Source organism: Macrosteles quadrilineatus, unplaced genomic scaffold, assembly GCF_028750875.1.
Source record: "Macrosteles quadrilineatus isolate MER2022 unplaced genomic scaffold, UCM_ALF_1.0 Scaffold_3__2_contigs__length_128488019, whole genome shotgun sequence".
Taxonomy (NCBI): Eukaryota; Metazoa; Arthropoda; class Insecta; order Hemiptera; family Cicadellidae; genus Macrosteles; species Macrosteles quadrilineatus.
Window position 1 is genome coordinate 50,280,716 of NW_026542596.1, and position 26,933 is coordinate 50,307,648.

General features: G+C 30.2%; 1 protein-coding gene across 2 annotated transcripts in view; it reads left to right on the plus strand.

The window, feature by feature from the left end:
• The first annotated feature begins 1,796 nt into the window (after window positions 1–1,796).
• LOC128989860 (neurotrimin-like) overlaps window positions 1,797–26,933 on the plus strand; it is a 111,160-nt gene continuing 86,023 nt past the window's right edge. For both annotated transcript variants that reach the window (XM_054411947.1, XM_054411948.1), the window contains exon 1: window positions 1,797–1,882. In XM_054411947.1, the coding sequence (XP_054267922.1) occupies window positions 1,825–1,882 (58 nt within the window). In that variant the 5' untranslated portion in view covers window positions 1,797–1,824. The remainder of the gene's footprint in view (window positions 1,883–26,933) is intronic.

Genomic DNA, 26,933 nt, shown 5'->3' on the forward strand with positions numbered 1-26,933 from the left:
TCTTGTCAATCCAATCCCTACCGACCAGGGGTTCCAACAAATCCACCTTACAATCACTAAATGTGTCTACCGCGTGTTGTGATTCCAACCAACTCTTGTCAATCCAATCCCTACCGACCAGGGGTTCCAACAAATCCACCTTACAATCACTAAATGTGTCCACTGCGTCTTGTGATTGCCACCAAGTCTTGTCAATCCAATCCCTACCGACCAGGGGTTCCAACAAATCCACCTTACAATCACTAAATGTGTCCACTGCGTCTTGTGATTGCCACCAAGTCTTGTCAATCCAATCCCTACTGACCAGGGGTTCCAACAAATCCACCTTACAATCACTAAATGTGTCTACCGCGTGTTGTGATTGCCGCCAAGTCTTGTGGTTCGCGTGAGACGGCGATAATCCCTGGTAATACTCCACATTACAGACGGCGCTGTCTGGTATTATACCTCTATTACCACACGCCCGCACGCACCACAACCCTCGCCTTATAACTGCCATGTGTAGAATCAATAAACGTGGCTTTACGGCTTGCCTCTAGTTTATTGCTGACCTTGCAATCTATGAGTTTATTGCTTTGAGGTGTCGCTCTATGGGGTTGTTTTTCATTTTGGTCTTGCGCCGTTTTACGTGAGGTTATTGTGGTTGGCATTCGTTCGAGTCTGAAAAAGAATATACAGCGAAGGAGTTTTGTTAGTGGTTTTGGGTCAATGATGGTTTCAGTTTTTCTGTGGGTTAGCTATCCTGCGACTAGAATGCAGATTTTTTTGGAGCAATAAATAAAGAATACTTAAGATGAAATTTGGTTTTTTTATAGGAAGGGAACTAACTTAATGCTTACTGGTTACGGTTTTGAGCTAAGATGACACAATAGTACTAATTCAAAACCAACACTAGTATTAACACTAGTTTGGAAGAAGAAGCTTCTCGTACTTCGGCACAAAGCTGTACAACGACCTCCCCTCTGGCCTCAAAAATTATGCTTTGTCGTCATTTAGCATTGATCAAAGAATTGTTCACTGATGTTTAATTATTGCTATTTCTATTGTTTTTTTCTGTTTTGTTATTGGTCTATTTATTTGTTTGTTAGTTTAATTATTGTTATTGACGCAATTTGTTCTGAAAAGCAGTACCTTTACTGATAAACGCTTGATAAAAATAGGGCATTTTTTATTATTTAGTACACTTTATTCTTCTTATGCAAAACAATTATTCCATAATTACTGTGGACGTTTTATGGAACATGCTGCAAATCGTTAAATGTATCTGTAAGCAACCATAATTGGTGGTTGGTTTAACCTCGCCTGATGACCTTGAAGCCTACGTGATATACCTTGAATCAAATTCAACTACTTTAAAAGACAAGCTCAAAACCTCATTTTAATTTAAACACTACTATCAGTACTAAAGAAGCTTTATATCTCCACTGGACAAATTAAGCGCAAAACTAATGCGTTGAAAAACTTTATAAAAATAGATATCTACATAGTGTTTTCAAAATTAAATTGTTACCGTTAAATCTCATTGCATTTCTAAAAAACCCCATAACGAACTGGGCAGCTTTTATGCATCTCAATCAATGTTTCATTACCGGACCGATATCTCATTTGCATTATGCGACCTTTGAATACAAAAGTAGCCGGTTTTAGTTTGACCGAAATTGAGTTTCCAGATATTTAATTTCCGTTGGATATTACAACATTTTGGCCAATTACGGTGTTGTTGGCGGCGGGGGTGGTTCTGGGGGTGGTCCTGGGGGCGGGAATGGTAAAGCGTCGCGTCGCGTCGCTCAGTGTGGGCGCGTTTCCCGTGATGTGTGGTGAGCCATGGCAGTTCTTCTCTTCTTGTTCGTCATCGTACTCACCGCCAACTCTGAATTTATCGGTAAATAGAAAACACGATTTTTGATCCAGTGTGTGTTTTAGAATTAGTAGAGTTGATTAAGTTTAACAATGTCTGAACAAGTAGTGTTTTTACTCTATGAAACTTGTTTAACCCGCCCGCAAGGAAATTAAAGCTTTCCCCAGAAAATGATAACAGATAATTTGTTAATACCTACTGAAAAATACTATATTTTTATTACTAATCACGTCAATATTTTTACAACTATTTCATTTTGAGATAAAGTGTTATTATATTATGTGGTTTATGTCATATACTGGTTAGGTATAACGGTACGCTTTGTATATTTTCTAGATATTATAGTGATTAAATCAAAATAGGTAATATAATATGACAACAAAACTGTATGTGGTAAATGTTGAAATTACTGTTAGTAATCCTTAATCTAAAGTATTATTTTACAAGCGACTAGACATTATGGAAAAAGTAACAAAATATTCCAGATTATACTGTGTAGTTTGAATAATATTTATAGGTGATAAACGATATAGGGGATTGTTGTATTTATCGTTCGTGCGAACCAATACCTTTAAGTAATTTGTATTGTCATTCCAAGATTTATGAAAAATTCCATGGATTGTCTTAACTATGCGTTGTTACTTTATGAACTCATTCGATACTTTTCCAAGGCCAAAATATATGGTAATATATTATAAATCTGCGTTTGAATAATGTATAATTAACTGTTTCCTTTTATAAAAAGAGTCGATCGCACCACTTTAATACGATAATATTATCAGTTGAATATACCATCTTGTATTGACAAGAATATTTTGTTCAATACCGTACCCAAAATTAATAATTAATATAAATATGTGAAATAATAAATATGAGATACTATGGCGTAATACTATTTAATTTAACCTCACTTCAATATTCGTTTGAACAAGTGTTTTGGATCACACAAACACTTAAAGGTCATCAGAAAAACTTTCATTCCATGATATATATATTCATACAGTTTATTTCGCAGTATATTTATTCAACGAAAACAAAATATTCAAACCACTATACAACAACTATAACAATAGTTTCCCTAAATAAATAAATAATAAAAACAACTGTATTAACCCGTTTGCCGGGTTATAATGTATCAGGCTAACTTAAACAGTTCTTCAAGTTTAAATACTCAATCGAAAAACCTTCCTTTGTGAGTTGATAGGTGTGTTGAATGGTCAACAGCATAAAGACACAAAACTGTACTCTCCACTACTCAATTTATGGTCTTGTAAGAGTTTTTAGGTTTAAAAGAATCATCTTAAGCCAATAACAATATAGATTTTAAAATTTTATTTATTTTATTTTATCAATAAAAATAATGATACCTTTACTGTTAATTGTAGGTAAATGTAATATATATATCCTGATAGTCTCCTTAAATTATAAATTAGTCTTACATTGAATTTCCAAGTAATCGTTCAGAATAAATATATTATCCAGTACACGTAACAGACAAACAGATACTATTTCATGTAAGCTTATTTTTTACACTTGACGATTTCTATATAAACACCTGTTGGTGAGCTATATATTGATTCGCTTTACTTATATCTGATAGAGTCATAGTAAACAGATAACCATTCCCTGTTATTCATGGGCTTGTAAAGGGGGTTAGTGATAATTGGGGCTTAAATGCTTTTATCGTCCATTCGGTGTATAGCGGGAGACCAAACTACTGTAAATGAGTGTGCTGAGGTATAACTGCATAACATTATCGGTTTATCAATGAACGCAGGTTTGGGGTGTTTAAAATAAAAAAATTATCAGTTTTGATTGGATCTAGATAATTGTCTGTCAAACAATGCGGTTGTATTTTTTATTTAATGTGTATTAAAATGAAATTGTAATATTTATTCTAAATAATGTATTTTTTTATGTGTTTAACTACTATACAGAGTGATTGGTACTCAGTGGTCTTCAAACCACTAAAGTGTACATAAGCAGACAAAAAGCTCAATGGTGTAGCATAAGCACATTAAGCTCTTCCAATTTTATTTCTTCTTAAGGGCACTACACGTGTTATGAACTAACTAATTTTTGAGTCGTGCTGGGTGCTAAAATCTGGGAGTCGTATTATATAACAAGATAATACACGTGACACTAAGTTATTACTCAACAAGTCTCAAAAACTCCAAATATAGAGTAAGCTACAATTTTTTTTAGGTAACGCCAGACAAACAGTTGGTTCTCGCTCTGATTTGTGCTAACCAATTTGACTTAAACCCTAAAGGATAATCAGTTGCAGATTTGATTTCATCATAATTTTAATTATAACTATTGGCTTGTAGGGGCATCAGCCCCTATAGGCCTATATATTAAAGTAATTATTATTATTATTATTATTTTGTCCAAATTATTAGTCTCATGGGTTACCGTATCTTGAATTATGGTTCAACATGTTTGTATTTTATAATATGTATAATATAATATAATATAATGTATACTATAGTAGTAATTACATACGGTACCTGAATAATGCATTTTGATGTCTGCTATGTTTAAAAAAGATTCCAAAGAACTGTTCATGTGGTGTGTTTATTTAATACAACTAAGGAACATTCTCAATAATAATCTTCATGACTATTAATTAAATATATATATATATACATTTCTTTGAATCTATATAAAGGAGGGAGTTTGTATTAGATATAACACATAGAGATAATGTCATCCTCCAAATTTTGAAATGCTAATTCCATAACAAAATGTCTCTGAAAACAACATTTGTTGTAGGTATGGTATCCATTTTGGTCGATTCCTTGGTCTTTTATCCATTTTGGTCGATTCCTTGGTCTTTATTTGGTTCTAGTACTATTTTAACATCATCTGGCTGCTTTACCAGGCTAAAAGCAAAATAAAGTTTACCATGGGTAAACACTGGTTTTTCAAATAAATGCCAACTTTTGTGAAGGTTTGGCGTTGCACTTTATTTATAGTAATAGCGAAAGGTAATCGCAATGGTAATTGAGTCCTTTTAAACTTAAATGGCATATTAGGATCTGTAGATATTAGTTTAATTTTTGACATGAAAAATATGCTCTCTATGCCTGCCCGAGTGATTACTTATGTAATAAAACAAATCGGAGAAACAATTATTGTACTCCAATTACTAGGCAACAAATAAAGAAATAGTCCCTAGTTGATATATTTGTCTCAATCTGAAAATATATTAAAAAACGATTAGTATCTAAACTAAGATTTATTTTTAAAATTCGAATGTCATGTAATACGAGTTAGTGAGTTGTATCTGTTGGTTGTATTGAGGTAAGTTTACAGTGGACTTATAGTGGTAGATGTGGTGTGTTGTGAGTAAGGACTTACTTTGATTTCTGATAATCTTTTCCATATTGTACTTGCAACGGTACCTGCAACCATACAAGCATGTATGTAAATGACCCAGAAGCATGAGTGCATGTGGTAGATGTGGTGTGTTGTGAATACGGCAGGTTAGTTGTTGTAGGAACATTGTGTTTTTTTATGGCGGTTGAGGTTCTGTTGTCAACGTAGGTGTGCCGAGGAGGGAACTGACGAATGAGGTCTGCAGCTGGATTGGGGAAAGACTTGTCTTCTTCTGAAACATAAACCCATGGATTAGCCTTAGTACGATCTCATCTTTTATAACCTTGTTTATGAGGAAACCTGCTTTCTATCATTACTTTTTAATTTGAGCACTACATATCTGTCTTCACACCTTTATATCTAGACCAAGGCTTTTTAACGTGGTATGGATAATAACGTCAATCTTTAATTTTTCATATTTCTATTGCACAATTACATGAGGAAAGTTCCACCGTCACTGTATAGCATGCAGGGTCTATAATAATAGTTTAATAGTCAACTAATAATAATATTTATTAACAATAATATAATAATAATAATAATATAATAATATTTCCTTAAAAAATACCGCAACTATTTTTAATTTGTATAACACTAGAATTAACGAATACTCTGGTTCAATCTTACAAGTTGAGTTTTAAATAAGAGAATATTAGTAATATATTAAATATTTTATTAAAGAAATAGAAAATTAGTTTGAATGAAATATGTATATTCATTACAATTTTGTTATAATGTTAAAAGTTAAGTATTAAAATAATACATTTTTAAACAATAAAAAAATAGAAATCTTGAAAGTGCACATTAGTTATTTATTTATTTGTTAAACCTCAACGTACAACGTTGCTCTAACATGTATACGCCAAACTAATCGCTGACCAACGAGGGCAGAGAAAAACATATGGACCAGTTTAAGATAACGGAGGTTGATATAAGAAAGATCCTATCCTTAAACTATAGTTTCAACAATACCAAGAGTTCTTAGCTCACTTATCTACTTATTCTAACAATCTTTAGTCACTAAAATGATTTCCAACAATAGTGTTTTAGTTGTGATCCAGAAAAAAAAAACTTAAGATCTGAAATGGTTATTCTATGCTAAGGGTGCATACAGATGATATAGATAGCTTGTTGTACAATTAACCTAGAAAGTCACATAGATGACCAAATATATATCCTATAAAATATTTATAAATCATACGCAACGAAATTTTTGTTTTAAAACTACACAATTGGTAAAAAGAATGTATTCGCTAGCTCTGTACGAAATTCCAAAATGTTAAATATACTAACCTTCGTAAGCTTTAGGTGTATTTAAATTTCAATTATTTGAAATCGCTTTGTCATCATGTATATTGTCCAAAAATATATAGCCTCTGCTAAAACAAACTTATTACTTCAGGACAATGGATTTAATAATGAAAATGAACTGTAATATGCTGCTTACAATACCTCTGTTATTAAATATCCGTTTTAGAAGAAAATGCACTGAATACAATAATCCTTTAAAAAGTAATAGTATTTTATTCTAATAAGTTTCAGTAATGTTTTTTTTTTCTTCAAAACATCTGTATTCTAAAAAAAATCTGACAACTTGATTTACTTCGAAAACAAACTGTCAAAATTATTATTATCGACTCAAGATTCTGATCAAATCGGACAAAATGTGTATAGCCTTTCAAATGACCTTAACGTGTTTTCAATTATTTTACATGAGTGAATTTTACATTTGTCATATTATAAAATGATTACTATTTGTTTCGCCTTTTTTTAATCCCAACCAAAATTGTTATGCCATACTTTAGAAAATAGTTAACGGTTTAATCAAACTGTCCATGTGACCGCTGGAAAACTCAAATCTATTTCCATAAATTACGGAGAAGCTACTATTCGGAGTTTTATCTAGTTATATCCACGAAGGATTTATGGATCTAAAGTGCTTTAAATGCCACTAATTCAATTTAATAGTAAAGCTTTTAGTAGTATATATTAATAGATTTGTTTACTAAAAAAACAAACTAAGCTCAAACATTTAAAATGTCGAATTTTAAATAATTTTGTTTAATTTGGACTTTAACATTACTTTGATAGTGTATTAGAATGCTTAGGTATTTTGTATCATCTGTAAAACGGATACAAAATAATGAACAGCATTACTCTGGTTGTGTAAGATTTTTGTAAGCTCATGTAATTTACATTACTTTTACACAAAACAAATCGGAGTATATGAATTAAAACAAAATAAACTATTTTTATTACTATTTTTTCTATTGTTTAACAATCACAATACATTGCATTGCCAAACTATTAACTGTTTATTTAGTTATTTTCGCCTATTCGGATGTCATATTTTACAAAGAGAGAGTCATTTAGTAATGCAGATACTACTTTTGAAATCATCCAATTATTAAGATAATAAAATTAATGAAGTATAGGATAAGTTATTGAGATGATTTTAGTAGCATGTTGGGCAAAATAAAATAAATATTTGATATGAAGCTCACATTTACTGGGTACCTAAATGGTTGAAACACCTAACAATTAGGAAACCAGTTTAATCTTTACAAATGTAAGTAGTTTGGTGATGATTCGAAACTGAATCTTGTTGTCGTTGATAATTAGGGTTTAATAAATCTTCATAGGCTGAAAGCCCAGCTGATGTTTATTACTTGACAATAATACTTGCCTACTACGCACCATAATGTTTTGGTGACGTAGATATTTATTATTATTTATCCTATTATTTTATGAGTTATTACTGAGACATTCCTTGATAAGACAGAGCTTGAAAATCTAACCAAGTTAATGCAATTGTAAAAAGGAATACCATGAAGCAATAAAAACATTTCGGTTGTGAAAAAAAACATGTTCAATTTGTAGCTCCTAATGTTTAATTTCAATTTAGTCCTATACTTTTATACAATATTTCCTAAATTATGGGTTTCTTTACTACCTACTATACTATGTTTACTTGTTTATATATATTAATTTTTATCGTAATGGTTATTTCTTAACCCCACATATATACAGCGGAAATGTAGAAAGACGTTGTGTTATATTAAATAACGACGAAGCATAAAGCTACGCATCAGCAAATGAACCAATCCAAGCATGTTGAACTGAAGCCAATTATAAGTTCGTGTTCAAGGATCTAAGTTTATCATTGTATTTGCTCCTACTTAGTTTTGTAACAATAGGTAATTATGGAAGAAAATAACAATAATATGTTGTGTTTCTTCTAATTTTTTTTTAATTCTCAGTATTAGGCATTTGTGGGGTACCGTACGTGATAGTTATTAAGGCTCTTACAAAAATCGTATGGATAATTAGTAAATGTGTTAATCCCATTAGTAATTGGTAATTATTAATAAGTAATTAGTAAGTAGTAATGTTAATCAATTAATAATTGAATTTATTTTTATTATTGTTTGTTTATATGTATTAGATTTAACAAAAACTTGCCCACTTGGCTATTTGTAACCATGAGTTTTAATTTTATGTTACAGGGTAAAGTAATAACTCCTTTGCCAGTTATCTATTACAAGAATAAATATGAACTTGATTTGATAGTTATATAAAGTAACAATGAATGCATTGTTACACAATTACTGACCCAGCGTGACAAGGTTTAAAACCTTTGTAAATCATATTTTGATAGATTTCAAAAAAACGTTTTCACAACTTTGGAAAGTATATTTTAAGATAAAATATTTGGAGAGAACTACTTTACAAGTAGAGTTGGTTGCAGGTAGTTAATTGCAAATACAGATTACATAGCTGCAAGTTACCTTGTTTATTGCCACTACTTAAGAGGCACTTTGGTGTCTGTAGACTGAGCAATAATCCCTTTAGTCTGAGTCACTTATAAGGCTTCTCCTCTAGTTGGACGAATAAAGGGGCATTTTGATTGAAATTGTTATTTGAGAGATGTCTTTAGTTTATTAGATTAAGTTTACATATAAATTAATTTATTGTTTATTAATTTATTGGGTACCCCTCCCATAGAGACGAAATGTTCAAAACCAGGTTTTCCTTTAGAATGGCATCTCCTCCCCAAAGTACTGACATCACATAAAACACCAACAGCTGTCCAGATTCATTGAACTTGCTATGCTTCACTTTGGACAAATGGAGCATCCTGCTGATTTAATCCAAAACATATTCCTGGATTATTGCATGCATGACAATACAGATGAGGAAGTAAAAAAATATAGCACAGATATCTTTGTATCCGTAGGTGTAGCGAGTGACATCTGGGGTTTCTGCAGACTGCTGTTCAGAACTAACATTGTGGTGGACGGCAATGGACATATAAGCAAGCCAACGGCGACGCTTATTGTACACAAATTTAGTTAATTTAGTTATTATTTTTATCAACACAAATGGGTGTGGACAGCTTTCCATTAAGGGTGTTTGGTCGCAAATTTTCATGTCTGATTTTTTGTTATTGTTTAATTGTACTAAAAATTAGAGATACAAATATATAAGAAAAAATGTTTTATTTTGAATATTAAGCGAGATATGGAGCTTGAAAGTAGTAAATTTTTAATCTTTGGTACCAGTTCACAGGGAGAATGGGTAATGCGATTCTCACCAAAATTTGCATTCAGATGTGGAAAAATAAGATAATAATCACTAGCTATTTAAAATAAAAAAATTTAAAAAAAAATTATTTTTTATTTTTTATAAATTTTTTTAAAAAATTTAAAAAAGTTTTAAAAAAATTTAAAAATAGCTCTTTGTTTTTGGGAAAAATGTATCTGTATGTTGGAATAAAAAAAATGTGATATGTTAACTCGTTTGGGCTGTGAATTCGTACCTTTGATGCCTTGCGCTGACGGAGCACTACTCGTTGAGAGTTTGTACACTAACACCGGGGCTTTAGAATACTTTAACATCACGTAATTATTAACATCCTTTAACATTGAAAGAATACGTTTATCGTTGTATTCTAAAGCCCCGGTGTTAGTGTACACACTCTCAACGAGTAGTGCTCCGACAGCGCAAGGCATCAAAGGTACGAATTCACAGCCCAAACGAGTTAACATATCACTTTTTTTTTATTCCAACATACAGATACGTTTTTCCCAAAAACAAAAAGCTATTTTTAAACTTTTTTAAAATTTTTTTTAATTTTTTAAAAAATTTATAAAAATTAAAAAATAATTTTTTTTTAAATTTTTTAATTTTATATAGCTACTGATTATTATCTTATTTTTCCACACCTGAATGCAAATTTTGGTGAGAATCGCATTACCCATTCTCCCTGTGAACTGGTACCAAAGATTAAAAATTTACTACTTTCAAGCTCCATATCTCGCTTAATATTCAAAATAAATAATTTTTTCTTATATATTTGTATCTCTAATTTTTAGTACAATTGAACAATAACAAAAAATAAGACATCAAATTTTTGACCAAACACCCTTAAAGTATGGGTGTTTTGACTTAAATTCATAATGTAAAAATACCCTTGGCGTAGATATAAAGGTAAAATAATATAGCAATAGCATTATTTTTGTTTGATTTGTTTTCAACGCAAAAATTAGGTCTCAAACACCATTGTTATATAAGACCAAATTAATGAATTTATTTTTTAATTTGATACGTAATGTAAATATTTTAACTTAACAGCTTAAGTCCAAGTCAAATATCAGTCAGTTATGCACAAAAAACTTCAAAATCCACAATAATTTGCTCACGTATGATTAACGAGTAAATACTTTTTGTTAATTTTTAAAGTAAAAATTGCACTTTATTAAACCTAATTAGAATATTAATGTGTTATTAAAACCACTATTTACAATAATTTTAACGAGGAAAGGAATCTTTGGAAACACTACCTATATTAATTTTAAGATGCAATGGTTCAAAAAAAGGTATTACAGATTGTCACAAGTTTAAATACCTAGTTTTACTATGTTGAACATTTTTTTGGACACATTGTATGAATAATATAATGCAAGCTTTAGTATTTATAATAAATTCAAAGAAGCACGCAAAGTTATATGTACCATGCAGAGTTGGTCGACTGGCTCTGTGCTTTGTTTAACTTGCGTTTATGGACAGAAGTGAAACAAAGTCGGTCAAACCAAACTTGGGAATTATTAAATAGATAAATGTTTGAAAATTCTTAAGCTATAAGGAAAACATAACTTTTATCATAAATTAAGGTTTTGTTAGATTTAAATTACATACGATTAACATCAAATTTTTATGGATAATTGATTAAAAAGGTAATATTTAAATTATTAACACTATGTAAAATAAAGTAACAATATTTTGTAATAGATCGAATGCTGCAAAAAATAACAAAATGGTTTATATAGAAAAAGCTTTTATGCAGCATTACTGATTACTGTATTTCTCGCTAACAATTGAATACTTTTAAAAGTTAATTCCTTTAACACATCTTGTAACTAAATTTTAATTGTTAATTGCTAGAAACCAATTAATTGATTGTTAAATAAGAAAATACAACAAATCTGAAATATGAATAATTAATAATCGTCCAGATTGAAATGTAAAAAGTTCTATGTTTTAGAAAAAAACCTATACTCTTATGTAAAACATAGAAATAAAAAAAAACTTATGAAATGCAATCAAATCTAATAAAGAAATAAAGCATTAAGTCGTATCATGCTCAAACGCAACACTATTAGACTTAAATCTTTCTCCCTCTGATAAATATTTATCATATTTTTTCCGTTATTTTTTCCTAATTATAAAAATTATGCATATAGATTCGCTTTTTCCTTCTATTATTTAAGAAACTATCAATATGGTTCATTTGGTTAGTTTTAACTACGTAGGGTCACAAATTTAAAGGCTATAGGTCATTAAAGTTTATGTCGATGCAAATTAGATGACGGAACTGCCTAAATGAATAAATAATAAACGATCCCATTAACAACAGCGTCTGTCTCCACTTGTACTGATAAGTCACAGCTGTACTGATTAACTTGAATTTAATGTTGCTAAATCTATATTTTAGTTTCGTTTGCTATATATTAGTAAAATTAGCTTAAATAAAATTGCCTACAGTTTTTATCGGCTATAATTTTATAATTAAGAAATTTAATAAACTTTTATTTTAAAATCAAATTAACACGCTGCATTACCATTCTGGTTGAAATTATGGTTTTACGTATCGGTAAAATGGGAAGGAAAATCAAGTCATATTCTTACAATTTCACTTATAAGCCAATGCTAATTCTAAATTTGTATTTATAAATGTTTATTTAGTTTTTATTATCTTGGTTTATTTCATCCCACATACAAGGTGTATTAAAATTCGTCACTACCCATGGTTAAACACATGTCGCAAATGTAAACCCGTCATGGATTTTGCATATGACTAAATACAATTCATCTCATTAGTCTAAGGGCCATTTGATTATAATCTTGATATTACTAATAATAATGATAATAATTAATGTTGATATTACAGTACTACATTTTCGTGTGATTCCAGTATTGGGGTGAATACAAATTAACAACTTGACTTCTTTCACAACGTTTAACAACCGTCAGAAATTTACACCCCGGTGTTTTCTTTTTAGAATTTTTCACAACTCATTATTTCTATAATTTTCGAGATAAAATGGTGTTAAAATGGCTGGTTTATGGTAGGAAATTGTATAACGTCATTCGTAGAAGATAAGTTAAGAATGTTTTAAGGTAATAAAGGAAGTAAAAATTCAATAATACAGCAGCAGAGAACGGCAGAATAGCATCTCCGCCGAACATTAAACACTGCCAGTAATTATAAGTTTGTATCAATTTAGGAGCAAAGGATTTATGTTACCTCTTGTTTGAGCATTTTCTTTAACTATATTGGGTTGTAGCCTTAAAACTTTTACAAGAATACATACACGCACTCTCTTATTAGTTTGTAGTATTCTTACAATAATAGTATTCCGACTGTTTATGTTTAGACTACAAAAAACTAAGCCATAAAAAATACCTGACGATTTCTTAAAAAAAGTAACAACAATTTTATACGTCACTTATTTTCTGCTAAACTATGGAAGTTTTTATGATAGGTTGGAAAAACAATTTAAAGAATCCCTCCTTTAGTGAACAAACAGTGAAATTAAAATAGCAATTATTTTAGCTTTCATACTGTCAAAGAAGTTCAAACTACATTGAATTGTATTGATGAGTAGTTTATGCATCTTTTGTTTAACAAAACTTAATGCAGACACTTAAATAGCTATTTCTAAATGATATCCTAATTTCATTATAATACTGTCTATACTTATGAAAAGAATAATATACCTGCACATTAGATTTTAAACAGTAAACAAAATATGTTTGTTTCCCCAAACATTGAACAAACTTTAAAAGCTTAATTAATTCAGCCCTGAACCACCAAATGCAAAACCTACTTATCTGGCAAATGTTATCAACTGCAATATTTTCATTAATTTTATGAGTTTGTTACCAAGCAGTTTGAAGCAAATGCCAACAGCATAATTTATTGGCCACTGACATATGCAGTAAACAGATAACATTGAACATCCACCATTGTTTCAACATAGAATTGATGGGCCCCAATGATTCTACCAATAGGTTTTATGTAAACAGTATTGAGAACAATAGGTCTACTTCAACCGATTCTTATTGTCCATATAATACATTTATGCTCAATTATTCTATTGACAACTATGCCAATAACATTTCATCTTCTTTTAACAAATTGACTTAACATAATTTGGACATGTATTTTTTCTCAATGTTTTTATTTTCAAACCAAAGATGGTTGTGTTAAAGTTGTAGACTGCATCTGAAGTTAACTTGTTATTGTACAAATCCTACACATTTGTATATTTAGAATAACACTAATCATTATGTGTATGTTTAGGATGGCCAGTATGACGAAAAATAAGTGTTTTATATCAATGGATAAGTATATGTTTATAGAAATAATTTTATTTTTGATAGGTCTTCTCAGTGAAATGTACAGTTTTAATATCAGGATACAATTTGAATTACAATGGCTTCTATCACTTAAGATATTGCTTTGCATTAAAATGAAACAACATTATAAGATAAAAAAAATCATACATTACTTCATATTTTGCATCCTTAACTAATATCCTGAAATTGACGGAGAAATAAGGATGGTCAGATGTTTACATATGTCTACGTTTGATGAATAAGATTGTTTGTAGCTTCTACTTAACAGCCACTTTGGTGTCTCAAAGACTAAGCTGTAATCCCATTACTCCAGCCGACGAGTCACCTATAAGGCGTCTTTTCTAGTTGAGCGTTAGTTGGCAATCCTTACACATAAGACACGTCATGTGATCAACAAAACGTTCGTAATAAAACATTTTTAAGCTGACTTAACATAAATTCTTGAATTAAATTTTGGAATTTTGAATTCGGAAAGTTTACATTTTTTCCGTTATTGTGATAACGTATTAAATTATACAATGGGTTTAAATTATGTGTATTACATTTCAATGTAAAACGTCCAAATAAAAAAAAATAAAAAAACCACCCAACGTCACGTGTCGTCACAAAATACATTGCATAATCTTCAGAAAATGTCATTATATTTCCCGCTGAACAATAATATTCGTACTTTTAGTCAATTACAGTTTTACAAGAAAAGTTACATTTTATGAACAAACGATTTAATCTAAACCTGGATTTTGAAATAATATTAGGTATGTGCCATTGAAAGTTTCAATACTCATTTGTTACCAAAACCTTTATCAAGGAAACAGTTTGTTTTATTTATCCAATCCTATATCCTTAACAGTAACAAATACTATAATGTGCGAAACCTTAGCCAACAGTGGTTCTTTTAGACATACAAAATAAATTAACTTTAGTTTAGACTAGTTAGTTTGACTTACTTAAGGACATAGGATTGGATACATAAAACAAACTGTTTCCTTGATAAAAGTTTTAGCAAAAAAATGAGTATTGAAACTTTCAATGGCACATACCCAATATTATTTCAAAATCCAGGTTTAGATTAAATAGTATGTTCATAAAATGTAACTGTTTTTGTAACCCTGTAATTAACTAAAAGTACGAAAGTTATTGTTCAGGGGGAAATATAATGACACTTTCTGAAGATTATACAATGTATTTTATGACGACACGTGACGTTGGGTGGTATTTATTGTTTGTTTTAAAATTTAAATAGGACGTTTTACATGTAAATGTAATACACATAATTTGAATCCGTTTTATAATTTAATATGTTATCACCATTTTTACTTGTACTCTCTCAATCCTTGAACCTCATTGGTCCGTTCGGCGTGTTGTTTTGTATAACTATACAGTTATGTAAGTATACAATGCTCTTATGTGAAACTTTCCTATTCTAAGAACTGATATGAAATGCCGAATTTAAAAACTGTCTTAGGTAAAAACATTAACATTTTAATTTGGGTTAGGCCTACTTATAGAGATGTAAAAATAAAGCAATGAATGTACATATACAGGGTGAATTTTAAATGAGTTCCCCCCCTACTTTTTTCTGCATTTCTTAAGATATCATCTCCGGACCACGTCAGATCATTGTTGAGTAGTAAGTACTTCATTTTGACTGGGTACACATTTTTGGCCGCCATCTTGGATCCGCCATATTGGATACAAAGTTTTTTTTTTCAAACGTAAAGGTAGGGTTGTGACCCATTATTTCAAACCAGAATTTTACGCTGATTACAATGCCGCAATTATTTTTTTAAAATCTTGATCCGTTCTAAAGTTATGAGGACTTTTTATAACTTTATTTTTAGCGCATTTTAACATTGTGCATTTACAAACTAAGACCATAATCTCAAAATAGTGCTAGATAAAGATAAGTATACACCACCATTCATTGCCGACATATTTTCACTTGGTTATGACGGATGTAGTTTTTTCAGCCGCCATCTTGGATCCGCCATTTTGAAATGTGATTAATTAATTTAAATATGAAGGTGGTATTGTGACCCATCATTTTGGACTACTTTTTTATACTGGACTCAATGCTGCAATCCATTTTTGGTTATCAAGCTATCTTGATGAAATATTAAAATAGTCTTATTTAAAATTTCAATATTTCAAAAACCAAAGTTGCAAATGAAAAACGGATTGCGGCATTGAGTTCAGTTGAGTTTACAAAAAACTTTGTATCTAATATGGCGGATCCAAGATGGCGGCCAAAAATGTATACCCAGTCAAAATGAAGTACTTACTACTCAACAATGATCTGACGTGGTCCGGAGATGATATCTTAAGAAATGTAGAAAAAAGTAGGGGGGGAACTCATTTAAAATTCACCCTGTATATTAGTATAACATAGACACAACTAAATTTAATATTTTTCTTGGTTGTTAAATACAATGAATATAAAAACGTGACATTAAATGTGAGTTAATTACTACAGCTGTGACTTATCTGTACAAGTGGAGACAGACACTGTTGTTAATGGGATCGTTTATTATTCATTCATCCAAACAGTCCCGTCATCTAATTTACATGGCTGTTAACCCTTAATGAGTTAAAAACTTTATAGACCACAACATTTGTGTTAAGGCCTATGATTTAGTTTTACACAAGCTATATTATTTACAAATAATTCTTTTCCTGGGATCTAAACTCCTGGCATTGTTGCTTAAGACATAAGAAGACATACGCATCAAAAGCAGTAAATTGCATGAATAGAAATTGTCTCTACATATAGCACAACACCAACAACACCCACAGTGTAGTGGTGGTAAACAATTAAAATAAAAACAAAATGTATTTAATGCCGGTTATGTATTAACATTGTATTTCCCTTTATGTATTGCCATTATGTAGGTCAAACATAAAAGTGGAAAATACCTTGATAAAATTGTATGGTATAAATATTATTGGGGTTTATTAACAAGTAAATTTTAATAATAAACATTTATTTGGATTGTAAGGAATATAAACAAATATGAAAAACTAGCAGAATACCCGTCCTTTGTACGAGGTTGGCGTTTAAGTATAAAATGCTTATACAAGTTATACTCGTGCTTTGCGTTTGCAATAGAAAAACACATTGTTTAAGGAAATTTGGTTATTTTAAATTACGGTATGCTATAGTATAACACATCTTCCATAGCCATTATGTTCTACCACTACACCCAAAGAAAAGTAACACAATATAAAAACAAATACATAAACTGAACTGTAAACAATCCTACTTTGACAGTTCTCATTGTGTATCGCAGCTTTTTATTGTTTCTTGGTTCATATTATTAAGCTGTTGTCATAAATAAAAATAAACAGTATGAGCAACCTGACACATACTTTCTCCCATCAGCCTGTCAACAACCTCTATCATGGGTAAGCAATGAATTTTGCTATGATATTTAAAAGACGAAATCACAAAATATGCATTAACTTTTTAACATTAATTTGTACAAAAATAAGGGGTTGTACAATTTTGTTTAGAAATAAAAGGACAATAACAGAAACCTTTCTATTACGGTCGGTTTTAAAACCATTTTTCAATTTTTTCATGGGTTTATATGGGAAAACAAAATAATTTACAGGAATGGGAGTCCTACTATTTTGTTCAGAATTTAAACGGCTGCAACATACAACATGTTTATTAACATCCTTCTGGTAACATTGCATTTATATTACATATAGATAATGGATTCCAAATACATTACTATTTACAAAGTTATTAATACAAATTACATAAAAACTGATCATATGTTTTGTCTCTTTTGTGGTGAATCTGGAATTGCAGCTCTAACTTCCTCCTCCTCTGTACGCGCGCCATAGCTTATATGTGGTTTGTCTTTCTCTGGTGGATTGTAGCAAGAAACACCTTTACGTACATTTGACTTCGTTCATCCTAAAAGTGCAACCACTTTTACATCCTTTTGCACACTTACTTTGCATAATTATAGTATATTGTGTTAAAAAGATCTTGTGGTGCAGCTTCAACATTTGTTGGATTTGGAATAATCCCATGTTAGATGACTTTCAGCGCCAATCAGTAGGCTTTACCTTGCGCGTGGTTGAATTGAGTCTTCATTAGTTGCTTATGAGATTTCGCCGAATTAGTAAATACATTGCAGCCAGTGTCAAGTTTGATGAAACAATATGTCCCTCACATAAGAATACTTTCTTTCAAAGAAGAAAATAAACGCAATCTCATAACATATGCAATGCTCAATAATTTATTAGTAAAATAACATTATTTAAATTACTATTTATTATTAGTTCGATTTGTATCACCAGATACTCATTGATGCGTAATTTTATGCTCTACAATTCCTTTACGACGTGTTTTTATGTAGGCTGGATGGTGTTTTTGACGTTTTAGCAAAAACTGAAAAAATAACCCTAAATTTCAAGGTTTTTGTGGTCTCAGGTCAGAGCTCACCTACAAAATGGGACAAACTTCAAATCCTTTTACTATAGGATTTTCTCAATGACATTTATGATTATACTACAAACAAACTATGAGCAATAAATAAATTAAATAATTAATCACTTATCTACAAGGAAGGATGAAAATATTTGCTGGTAGAAAAAAAAATTGTTGTAAAGCTGCCAAGAGTTGTGTAAATCACCATCGTATGTTGAAATCCTTGCCTGCAAGCAGGGTTAATAATTAACCAGATTTGAGGTAACCGTGGTAACCTAAAGTAAACTTAACTAGACTCTCACATTACATAATGTTACGAAAATTACCTTAACTACACTAAACACATAATGCTTGCCTAACTTGTACATAACTTGCCAAAGAGTGCCTAACTTGTATAGTGACTACATCTTTATAGATTTCACATAACTAACGAGGATTATCACTTGTTTCTGGAGAATCAATGAGAACGCTGAAGTTCAGAGACGATTGTGTGTACTTATATGATTGATGTATGTGGTGTGGTAAAGTATATATGATTAATTTTTCTGCCCTAATACATTTTGCCGCACTGCATAGTAAAAACCGGTCTTTGTATTATTTTGTAGACTGAAAAGTCGCAGCATACCTTATAGGGTCTGCCAAGTCAGTAGGAGGCCGGCCCATAAGCGTGGTCTGTCTTCTGTAGGTATATATAGTCAATGGTAGGAGTCAGTAAAATCATCTCGAGTGCAGTTTACCTACCGATTACTATAATGCGACACTTTTTAAATAATGTTTCTCCGCTAGGCTCAAAAATCAACACAAAAGATTTTAGACCGGTTACACCAGGCACATTGCATTTTTAAAAACGAATACTATAAATATTTTGAAATAGTAATTTAAAAACATGGTTATGAAACAATACTAAGCGAAAGTAGTTATACCTTCCAATCATTAAAAATGTCTGTAACCTTAACATTTAAAAAAGGTTATAAGTGACTACCAGAACACTGTTAAAACAGCCCTATTGTATTGTTAACCATCTTTAAATTTAACTTATTTGTAGAGTCGATGGGGCTCTTCAACCTCATCGGAACAACTGTGAATGACGTATGCTATCTATTTACTGCATATGCAAGTGACCGACAAAATATTATTAATTCTGCTGTTTAGTCAGGTTTACTATGAATTAAAGAGTCGCCATTTATTGATTTTGTCACGTCTCAGATTTTGTATAGTGCTACGTTGTGTCGTCGTCGGTATTGGGTATGTTTCGTGTCTTTGGTGACAGAGCTGTGGATCTCGGCAGTTTAACGTCCGCCGTTATAAAAATGTGTTTGAACATTTTAAAATGTCTTAAGTAAGAAGTCGTTGGGACGCTGTTCTCTTGACAAGACTATTATGTTACTCAAAATGTTAAACTGGGCATTTTAGTGGATTTCTCAAATAGGAAACATTTAAGGTTGGCATCTTAGAGTACTTCCGCTTAGAAACATTAAGAATTGGTAATTTGTAATTAGTGAGTTTTGCTGTACCACTATACTAGCTTGCTCCTCATGAATTTTATAAATTCTATGTGGTAAGGTTTTGTTGGGACAGGTTAAATATTAACACACATATAACAACAGAAAACGAATGAAAATTTAACGTTGCTTATATCTGGCACTTATAAAACGTAAATATTTTTCTCTATTAAAAAATTAAAATATTTATGACTTAAATAACTGTTTTTGCATTCTTTTTTGTAGCCTTTTGAACTATTAACGAGTACCTATTTCTATTTTTTTTTTTATTCTATATTAGTCGTAATTTTGAGCTATAGAGTTACATGTAATATCTTGGCGTGGATGCTTTAATCTTTCACTTAACAGTTTGCTATAACCGTAGTGTGCTTCTTATTGATAGCATTTTAACCTTCTCTAACAACAATAGACTGGAGTGGTGGATTATAAATGTTAATTTTTGACTTGTTTACTTGAATCGTTTGCCAACTATAAACTAACTTGTTTGGCTGAAGATTCTTCTCTAAATTTAAGTAATTCTTCTTTGGAAAAAGAAATTTGGGATTACAGGAAAAAATATTTTAACGGTTGTTATTATTCGTTTATCTTACTTTTTATCAAATAAATGATTTTCATAATTTAACATCCGAATATCCCTTATGTTAGACCACAAGGTTAAACTCCTCAATTTAGTATTTTTATAGTATGGATATTGGGGAGGACATAGATTATAAGAAGTAGTGTCTGTACTCCTTTGATCTATGGTAAAGATATATGTTTATCGAGGGATTAATTATGTAATATAAACAAGTTGCACTTGGCGAAACACAGAGTCTGAGCAATACATATTCAGAACTTGACACAAACTTGTCTCTTGGTGATATGATGACTATTTATTCTTTTAATACAAACAATCATCTCAAAAGAACAAAACCCTGAAATACATGTTAATTAGTTTGTAACATGGCAGCAGCTTGATACTAAAAATAACTGACTAGTAGTTTTATAATTTTACAGCTACACTATGGCTGTTTACAAAGTATTCAGTGTGTTGTTGTTGTAATAAATAATGTAGCAATTATTAAATCATTTCTTTAATGCTGACCTAGTTGATTGATTCTTAAGCTTGCACTTTTTAAATTTTAAGTCAAATGAGGATGAAATGACTTGAATACTTCAAACATAATTAATGAAAAGTATTTATTCTAGAAACGTACACAGCATATATTACTATAGGAACAGGTCAAACCTTGATTTGTCAAGTAAAATGGAATTAAACTCAATATAGCTTTCAAATTATTGTTTAAAAGGAAATATTGTGACCGTAGGAATAGCTGCAACCACCTACAAAAGCTGTGGTAGGATAACGTGATCCATATCACAGCCTTTAGGCACGACTGTTATGTTGCTGCAATATAATCATTTACTCAAGATATGTTTAATAATACAAATATTTTGACTTTGTGGTTTCGTTCCTTTTATGTTAAAGTGATATTGATTGATCTGGTGTGTTGTTTACCGTATGAGTATAGTACATTTCCTGCCTGTATAATACATATCGTATGTTCAGTGATAGCGAACGTTGTGATGACATATGCCAAAACTGGTCTTCATCTTTATGACGACAGGTCAAACTTAAATTGTATGCTTTTTCAAAATCTTTGATAAGGTATTATAATATATCCCATTAATACTTTCTACCTGGTGCCCTTGAAACTTCGTCTCTACTACAAACATTAATCCTTAAACCTAATTTTCTGTGCTCAGAAAATCACATTAAAATGCAACATGCACACACCATGGTAATGCTTTATTAAGACAACAAAAACAATTCATCTTATATTTTTAATACCCCCGATTAAGATTGAAAATATTGTTTTTATATGTTTTACTGACGCACTAAAGTTGGCCTAAACATTGACGAACTCAAAATATATTCATATTATGGATAAATTCTTTCTCATGAGGATATATCATTTTAATATTAATTTTAGTTCTTAGACACTTACATAACTTAGCTTGTTTTATCCTATTATGTACTATTATACATTTTAACTGTATGTATATGTTAAACATTGCTGTAGCCTATGCTACATATATATGATAAATTGTTGATATGTTTATTATTTCTAATTTACTGACTAGAGTGTAACTGGTTTTTGTCCTGCTGTGTCAATAAACCAAAGTTAAACAAATGACTTTAACACATAAGGCTAACATTGCACGGGTCATTGAACTACACCCAACAATTTAGTTATTTGGGTAGAAACCATTTTACTTTCTAATAAAGTAAAATAATAAATTAATTTTACTCATATGTATAAACTAATTATAGCATGATATTTGTTTAGGTTTTATTTTATTTTGTTTATAATGCGTTAACGGTTGTATGTGTTTAGTTTTAAACTTTAAATTCAAAGCTTAAGATGTGTAAAAATGAGTAATCAGGGCTACCGTAATGATACATTTTTACTGGTATAAATTAATATTGGAACAGGGAAGTTTTTGTTAATTTGCTCGTATTAAAAGAAGTTTGCATGCCAAAGTACTATTGTAACTAGTAGGTCTTCTTACAAGAAGGGTTCTAATTAGCTTATTGTATTGAGTCAATTTAGCAAAGTGTCTTAACTATCGATGAAAAATAGAAATGCAGACCTTTACAAACAAAAGTGTTGTGCTACTAGTGTAAGCCTGCCTATAGGAAATGTGTACACTTAATACATTTGATTTATTTGATTATGTTTACGATTTCTATTAATTACATACAATATTGGTTGAAAGAAATACCCTCAATGACGAAATACAATTTAAAATACGAAAATATACCTTAATAATTTTAATTTCGTTTAAATATCTAAGTATCATATAATTCATTATGTTTAATCTTGGACATCAGATTTTCACAGACTTATATATATTTATCCATAACTCAATTATATTATATTATATTTATGATAAATTTACTAAAACTCTTTTCATACACTACTGTTTGATTGTAAACTAAGATAATTTAGGCATACTGATTTCATTTGGCATTTAAAAATGAATTACGATTAACTATTGGAAAATACAATTTAGAAATTAATTTCCTAATACGAGCTCATTAATACAAAATATACAAAAATCACCCATGCAACTCGAACCTATACAAACAGTTACTACTTATTGGGCTATTTTAAATTTACTTGTAACAAATATGTCTTAATATTTGGTTATGTCTTATCTCTTATATTTTGTTGAAACTAGATTAGTGTATTGCATAAGGGTTATTGCTATATGTTTATTGCCATTGAAGAAGCACTAAATATTGCGAAAATGAAGGGCTGATGATTGCAGTGTTGAAGGAGAGCAATATCTCCTTTCTTCAGTTAAATCCTTGTTGTTGTCTAGGGGTAGGTTACATTATCTTGGTTTTGGATTTATCATATAAAGATATATGTAGTATATATAGGTACATTTTAATAACGCATAGTATATGTTTTATCAAAAAACAAAATACGTACGTATTAACAATTATTTTTGGACTAACAGTGTACTTTATTAAATGGTCAAATGACAGACGTAAAATCATAACCATCTGAGACATGGGTTTTACATTACTTACAACATGCAATGTTACCAAACAATAATTCAAAAAGGAATTAAATGGTTAAATTATAAAAGATTTAAAATCTTATACGTTAGAATAAAATAATAAAACTATTTTACAGGTGCAGTATCACTGCTATATATTTGAAAGCTTGTACAACAGACTTGTTTCAAGTTTGAAAACCTCTATTTACTTTCGTTTGATCAGCATAGTAACAGTTTTTTGGAAGAATACAAATGGACAACATTAACCTTTTCCACGTGAGAATTCAATACCTCGGTTAAGTTTTTTTTTAACTATCAGACTTGCTGTTATTTCTCTCATTATTTTAGATCGAATATTAAAGTGTTCTGGAAAAAAACGCTCAATAAAGTAGTTTTTATGGGAAAAGTATATTTTTGAAAGTTAGAAAGGAAGAAACGCTCAGTAATACGATACATGATAACAACAGTAACTAAAGTCAGTATTGAAACTCTGCTAAATCCTTAAGAGTGAAGTTAATTAAAAGTTTATATAAATTATGGAAGAAGGGATTTATGTTACTTTTTGCGCGAGTATTTCCTTTACTTACATTTTTTTGGAATCCAAATGATTTTTAAAGAACGAATCTAAAGCTTATTCTTAGAATAAAATATCCTTTTAATCCCACTGTTTCTATTCGGTACACATCAAAAAACTGAAAAAAAAAGGTTTACGAAAATTCATTTGTGTTTTAATGAATTTATTTCAACACGTGAAGCAAACTTTTAACATAATTTTGTTAATTTTAATTTCTTCAGATTTTTAACTATATTTCCTAACTTTGGCTGATGTATTTCCTATTCATATAACGTTGGGTTTAATAAGTATCTAAGTTTGGTTCCACAGGATATGATAATATGTGGTTTTTAGTGGGATGTTAATATCCTTGGATGAAATAAATGAGTCTTAAAAACTTTTCAGAATATGTCCATGAACAATCAAATTATAAGAGTTGTCTTATTGTCCATAAAATTAGCATGAAAATTTGAAATTAACAGTTTTATGTAAATCCGTTTGTAATAACTAAATGTACATCACTAATTTAACATTCTAATTATTTGTTTTTAAGCCCTACAAAGTGGTTTAAAAAATTAAATACACTATTTTTTTTTAAGATTGTAAAAAATTTAAAAATTTCGTTTTTCCCAATAAAGCCCGTATCCGTTGTCCAATTGCGCTCGTTCGCGAAGTTGCTTGATAAAGGTTTACAAGTTTGTAGGTTATCAAATTTAAAATAGGGTAATTTTACACTAGTTATCGTGCTAATGGAGACTCACACAAATAACACACGGCCATATGTATAATGATTTTTGGATCGGGGGCATCAAAACGAAAAAGTAAATCCGTCCTGGGTCCAGGTCTGGATATTACCATCAGACCTTTGGTAATATCTTATTTCTCTAGCAATGGTGTGGAATTCGCTAAATCACTCGTTTACATTAAACAAAATGTCTTACTTAAAGTTAGCCAATATTTTAGGTTTTACATCGTCAAAGAATGTTGGGCATAATTTAATACCTTTTGTATTATTATGTAAATCTCTACTATGGGATACTTTGATATACATCTTAATGATATAAAAGCATATGGGAAGTATTCAAACTAAAAACTAAATGATGTGATGTAGTATAGTACTTATGTATTCACACTCACTATGATAAACAAAACCAGGTGTACCTTATTTTATTCACTCATTGTCTTAAACTGCAATACTTACATTCATTCCATCAGTTGGTTACAAAGCAGTTATAAGATAATGTGAACAGCTTCATTTGTTGGCCACTGAAATATGCAGTAAACAGATAACATTGAACATTCGCCATTGTTTCAAGTTGGAATTGAAGGGCCTCATTGACTCTACCAATAGGTTTCATGTAAACAGTATTGAGAACAATAGGTCTACTTCAACTGTGTACTGTACCCGTACGAGTATAGTCTGAACAGAAAATATTATTTAATGTCTTTCTTCACCTGTATGATTACTAGCTAGTCTCGTATGATGTTTTTGTTTATTTCTTTTGCATAATAAATAAGGAATTAATAATTACAAAATGCATTTAACATTATAAACTAGTATATCAAATTTTGTTATGTTGACATACACATTTATATAAACAAAACATGACCTTTTATGTTATACTTACTATATACTATTTCATTTACTTTACTTAAATGGTTGCTTCATTGGTTTAATATGACATTATATCCGCTTAATTTAATTAAATTTAAAAACGGCACTCTCCTTTCAGTTGTAAGGATATGTTGTAGCAATTTTTATTTGATTGTAACAATTCTTATTTATTATTTTGTGTTGTTTATGTTTGAATATTTCTTCGAGAAAACGGGTTTTTTCGTGGCATCTCTAATGACACCTGCCATTTCTTGTCATCTTGATCTAACTTAATATGAAATCAAATTAAATAACGTACGACTGGTAGAAGAATATTTTGCTCTATCATTTAAAAATTGTTTATCTTTCCCATGGATATAATAGTTTAATAATGCAACAACCGTAATTTCAAACACACCTCTAGTTTAAGAATAGTTATCTTTCCTCTCCAGGTTATTATTTATTCTCGTAGTAGTCTATATGGGGGGAAAACACCTTTTGTAATTTGTGACTGGTCATAGGTAGTAGGTGAAATAAAAATTTCCCTCAAAGGGAATTTTAAGTTAAAATGGGATATGACTATCAATCTACTATTTGGCTTTTTGTGGGTTTTTAGACTATAGCACAGTGAATTATTACGTTTTTAAGGCTTTCTTTGGTAGAAAATGCAGCTGTACTTTGTTGCTAAAAGAGGTTAGTTCCTCAGATATATTCTTACCTCCTATCTCAGAAAAATGTTGTCATATTTTTTTGATGTTTTCGCAGTACAATTAACTCACATGTTACTAAATATGGCACTATAGTATACTAAAATTTAACAAATCAAAGAAATCGGGGTGTGTTATGAATGAATACACAAGTGTCGATGTGTAAGAAATATCATTGCATAAAGCATCAAACTTAACAGACGCGTTGGTGTCTCAAAGACCAAGCCTACAATTCCCAGTTATCACATTATCTAGTCAACGAGTCCCTTATAAGGCATCTTCTTTAGTTAAGCGTTAGGTGAGAATCTTGGCACGAGACTAAAATGTAATCCAAACTTAAAATTGTAGCAAATTACTAATTAAGAAAATAGACCATTAATATAGTAAAAGAAAAATATGTATACGTTTATCTTTTCGAATAAA